This window comes from Phytophthora infestans, genomic scaffold, assembly GCF_000142945.1.
Source record: "Phytophthora infestans T30-4 supercont1.71 genomic scaffold, whole genome shotgun sequence".
Classification (NCBI taxonomy): Eukaryota; Oomycota; class Peronosporomycetes; order Peronosporales; family Peronosporaceae; genus Phytophthora; species Phytophthora infestans.
Genome location: NW_003303688.1, coordinates 342754 through 348258, shown reverse-complemented (window position 1 = coordinate 348258; position 5505 = coordinate 342754). Strand labels below are relative to the sequence as shown.

Genomic DNA, 5505 nt, shown 5'->3' with positions numbered 1-5505 from the left:
TACCAGTGGATCGAGTGTGGATCCTATGAAGGAATGGTAGTAGGTGTCATCTGAAGGTGGATCTAGTAGCCACGGCTAACAAGAAGTCAGGATCCACCGCGAGGTACCCCGGATCCCATACTTCCGAGTTCGGATCCAAGGAGGGAGAATCCCGCATAGAGGGACCTGGATCCAGGGTATAGGGATGATGGATCCATGGCGTAATCATTATGGTCACCCTATTATGGGTACACTCATCCGGATCCAGGTCGCTTGGATCCACTTCACTGTAAGTGTACACCCGTCGTGGATCTGAGCTCTCCAATCATCCAACATCATCTCGCAACCGTCTGTGATCTCCATTGTCCCACGAAAGTTCGAGATCCACTGCATCCGGTGGATCTGAAGATAATACAGCTGGGATGATGGGTCGAGGGAAGAAGGGACATGCAGCCGATCCTGGTAAGGGATTTAGCAAGTAAAAGACATAGAAGGTAGAAATCCAGGCAGGTATAGGCTTAAGTATCAATACAGAACCCCATTTGCACCATAACACGCAAGTGCCTTCCTGCCCTCGAGAACCGGAACTACATTGGCCGTACGAGCTCGGAGAAGGTTGGGAATTGCGAATCTAGTGTTGGTAGTGATAACTGGATAATACATTGGCCAGATCCTACAACCTAGTAAGCTTTCCCATACACGTGTAGATCCGACGGGTTAACCGAATTTACTACTTGGTCGGTTATACCCTAGAGGCTCTCAACTCTCAAGATCCCGTCACAGGAGGCGGCAAGTACGACGCAAAGGAACTACAAAGGCAAGGGAACACACCCGCAAGGCAACCCTACGGCCAGATCCACGATCTAGGCCCCGGATCCATAAGCTCGAATATTCGCTTAGGATTCGGAACCATCCACGGACGCAGAGTGAAGATTTTCCACTGCTGCTCCACCCCATCCCCACGTCTCGCCAAGACACTCAAGCTTCACCACTTGAACGCTTCGGAAGTTACCGAGAGAGCAGATCCCGCCCTACCGACGGGTACACAAGGTGAGGAAAGTTCAGCAGAACACGGATCATCGGGGAACCCCCTCCGTTAGTCGGTGTCTGGGCGCAGTTGGTAAGTTGGACCCAGCAATCTCGCAAATTTTGCTGATCCCGCTACACCACACTAACAGACGTGCGGTTAGCATGCATGTATCCCTGCGGTATGACCTGTTTACAGTACGTAATGTGCTTGGTCATAATGACTCATACATCAGAAGCGTAAGCACAATAAACTACCATCACGATGCAAAAGTACCGTGAAAGCAACAGCGACCACAGGTATATATTTTGGTTATCACGAGCACGTGGCATATACACTCATTGCCCACCTTGCGAGATATGCACGGACACATCAAATAGCACGCCGAGCCGATAAGTAGGCAGCAAAAGTACTTCATTGAATTTAGCTTTGCAAATAAGTCGGTAAGTAAGTAAATGGCGTTCATCCTATCATACCAGTGTCAGAAGATAAATTTGTTATTAATGTCAATTCGATTAGTTAGAACAAGCTAACGAACATCAAGTACACTCCCTTCAGTAGTGTCTGGTATTAATAAGAGCTCAGCGAGCCATATGGAGGGGAGGAATTGGTCATTTGGGTGACCATTGGCAGATACTAGCGGTTATAAACCATACTATGCATGCGGAGATGATCAAACCTTGGTCTAGCTGACCGTCGCAAGCAGCAATATGGTCACGAATACCTCTCGGCTAGGCAAAATAGTACCTGTCGTCCAGTTTACCCTATGACATGGGATCCCAATACGCGTTGATAGGCGTGTTACTATCGCTAAGCTTATCTGGAATCTCCCCACCGAATGATGTTGAGATTGGACGCACAAATGATGATGACATATATTCTGAATAACAGAGTGTGACTTTGCAACGAAGCGCACCTCAGCGTGGTGCTATTTGAGGAGCGAAGCGCTCAACCAAGAATTAAGACAACATCCTCCAGGGTAAGATGGTGTTCATCTTGCAGATCACGTTAAGCCCTGGAGGTAACGACGAATAGTTCCTTTTTGCAATGATTTACAGTCATTTCTACCTTTGCCATGATGATCAATATTATTCAGCCGAGCTAGATCTATAACACGTCTATCCATCTGTAACAGCCAGTTGTCAGATATACATAGCTATATGTGACGTTGTTAGAACTGACTTCAAGAAATGCAAGAGATAGATGGAGAGGCGGTTGGTGAGGCAGAACATGTGGAGCACTAATAAATGAGTGTGTAAGCAGTGTCTTTTAAAAGGCAAATGCCCTAAAAACACAGAATTACATTATTATGTGTTAGCTGTCTTGAGTAGAGAAATCTAAGGCCCACCGCAGCGCCAGCGGAGAGTGGTAAAACCCACCATTACACCAATCAACCATGCCCTAGCGTCCGCGGAGCGGGCGCCCAGAGCGCTAGTCCAATGCTACTGTACACTGGTAAAAAGTTCGATTTCCCGGCAGCGTGTCTGTTCCGTCCGTCCGTCCATCCGTCCGTCTGTCAGTCAGTCCGTCGCTTTCGTCTCTTGCTGCTTTTGCCTACCTTTTAGCATGGCTACACTCGGCCAGTCTGTTACAATTTCCGCCCATCTTACCGCATGCGCCTATTTTTCTGACTCGACCTAACTTTGCCAAAATTACAATAAACGCCACACAATTAACTCACGCCCTGATTGGTCGACATTTTCCGACTCATTTTTCATTCAAAACACAAAATTGAATTTTTGAGCCACGGCGCGGCAAGGACAAGGTGCGCTGGCTGTATAATAACAGTAGGGTAGATTTAGAAGTATATGCATGTATGTACGGGCGTGGGGCTCCTTACTCTTTTATATATTTAAGAGAGACCTCTCAGGATACAGTCTGAGGCTTGCCCCGAGACTCCAAAGTGGTGTGACAGTTGGTAGCGATAGCAATCAGGTTGGGGTGGGTGTGACTGCGCCCATGGCACCAAGCATCTGCATGATGGCGTTGTGGTCCAGCTGCACGTTGTTGCCAGATCCGCGGCTGCCATCGCTACTGGAGGCTGCCTGGGCGTTGTTCATACAATCGTTCACCTTCTTGACGAGATCCTCATCGCGCGACGCGTCCTTATTCTACGGTGTATAGTGTTCGTAAGGCGTTTGTTGCAGTTGCCTTTGGGTGTTAAGTTCTCTATGAGTTGACGTACCTGCATCTAGAAGAAGAAGCGACGCGACGAGTTCTTGTACTGCAAAATACACACGCGGTCGTTGGAGCGCCCTGTGTCTATCTTGGCAAAGTGCGCGTCGTCCAGGAAGATGATAAAGTCCTCTGGACTTGCGCCGTTCTGGCGGCCAACCCACTGGAAGTGCAGAAGTTGGTCATCTTCACGCGAAAGACACACTTTGCCCTTCTCCAGCTGAGGAGTTATTAGAAATTTGCCGTTGGCAGTGGGCTTGACTGTCATCTTGCCAGCGTTGAACGACACCAGCTCGTTCTGAACAGCCAGTAACAGCGTTAGATACTGAGGGAGACAAGGGGAATAGATGGTTGCAATGCACACACGCGGCCGGCGGTGCTCGGCGCGAACACGTTGCCGAACTGTGGGAAAAGTGACGACGCCATGGCGTTCTCGGGATCTCCTATTGGTAATGCGGAAGATACTGAAGTGTCCCATTAAAATTACAAAAAAACGTATTTTACTTTTCGAGCTGTACAATACATGTACGAATGAATAACCAACGTTAGATTTGCATTCTCAACAATGGCTCGACAGGTGCTAAACTACCACGACGTGCAGTTGTACGAGTCGGATGCGGCGCTGTTCACAGGTCACCAGTGGCTCAACGACAACGCCATCAACTTCTATTTGCAGTATCTGACGCAGACAGTAGCTCGTCGCGACGTGCTGCTCATGGATCCGGCTGTGGTCTCGTGCTTGCTGCATCAGTGCGAGGATGAGGACGAGTACCAGGAACTGGCGATTGGGCTTTGTGGTGTAGCGGGATCAGCAAAATCTGCGAGATTGCTGGATCCAACTTACCAACTGCGCCCAGACACCGACTAACGGAGGGGCTTCCCCGATGATCCGTGTTCTGCTGAACTTTCCTCACCTTGTGTATCCGTCGGTAGGGCGGGATCTTGCTCTCTCGGTAACTTCCGAAGAGTTCAAGTGGTGAAGCTTGAGTGTCTTGGCGAGGCGTGGGGATGGGGTGGAGCAGCAGTGGAAAATCTTCACTCTGCGTCCGTGGATGGTTCCGAATCCTAAGCGAATATTCGAGCTTATGGATCCGGGGCCTAGATCGTGGATCTGGCCGTATGGTTGCCTTGCGGGTGTGTCCCTTGCCTTTGCGTTTCCTTTGTGTCGTACTTGTCGCCTCCTGTGACGGGATCTTGAGAGTTGAGAACCTCTAGGGTGTTACCGACCAAGTAGTAAATTCGGTTAACCTGTCGGATCTGCACGTGTATAGGAAAGCTCACTAGGTTGTAGGATCTGGCCAATGTATTATCCAGTTATCATTACCAACACTAGATTCGCAATTCCCAACCTTCTTCGAGCTCGTACGGCCAATGTAGTTTCGATTCTTGAGGGCAGGAAGGCACTTGCGTGTTACTGTGCAAATAGAAGTCTTTATTTATTGAGTTAGTCCCTAGGGTCGAAGTATACACGAAACTTGTCCGGGCCAATGCTCATCTCGGCTACGATTGTTCTGCGAGGCCAAATCCAATCCCCGTCGAAACGCTATACGTAGTTGATCTCCACTTGATGATCCCTTTACGATTCCGTGCCCACTTGTTCTCTAGTTCGTGATCTTGATTACTCCATAGTGAGACCTAATGCTTGGCGGGCGAAGTAGACGCTGTCCTTGTCCAGGGGCAATAATCACTCCTGTTACAGCGATCACCCGAGGCCAAATCCAACCCTCGAGACGACTACAGGTCACTTGCTCTCCACAGTGCAAATTGAAGTCTGTATTGATACTTAAGCCTATACCTGCCTGGATTCCTACCTTCTATGTCTTTCACCTGTTAAATCTCTTACCAGGCTCGGCTGCATGTCCTTTCTCTCCTTGACTCATCATCCCAACTGTATTATCATCAGATCCACCGGATCCATGGCGTAATCATTATGGTCACCATATTATGGGTACACTCATCCGGATCCAGGTCGCTTGGATCCACTCCACTGTAAGTGTATGCTCGTCATCGATCCGAGCTCTCCAATCGTCCAACATCGTCTTGCGACTGTCTGCGATCTCCATTGTCCCGCGAAAGCTCGAGATCCACGATGCATCCACTATCCCCATATCCTGGATCCCGGCCACCTCGTGGGGGATCCTCACCCCGTTGGATCCGGACTCGGAAGTATGGGATCTGGGACATATCGTGGTGGATATTGACTTCTCGTTAGTCGCTGATACCAGATCCCCCTATAGATGACACCTACCACCATTCCTTCATAAGATCCACACTCAATCCACCCGTACATAGTATATCCCATATCCCCTTAAGTGAACTCAGGT

The 5505-nt window shown here is 49.1% G+C and overlaps 1 protein-coding gene across 1 annotated transcript; it reads right to left on the bottom strand.

Annotated features, from left to right (window-relative positions):
• Window positions 1-2937: 2937 nt before the first annotated feature.
• Window positions 2938-3449, bottom strand: PITG_18648 (uncharacterized protein; the record flags this gene model as incomplete). Its single annotated transcript, XM_002997508.1, has 2 exons — window positions 2938-3117; window positions 3246-3449. The coding sequence occupies 2 exons, from the start codon at window positions 3447-3449 to the stop codon at window positions 2938-2940; spliced, it is 384 nt and encodes a 127-aa protein (XP_002997554.1).
• Between the last annotated feature and the right edge of the window lie 2056 nt (window positions 3450-5505).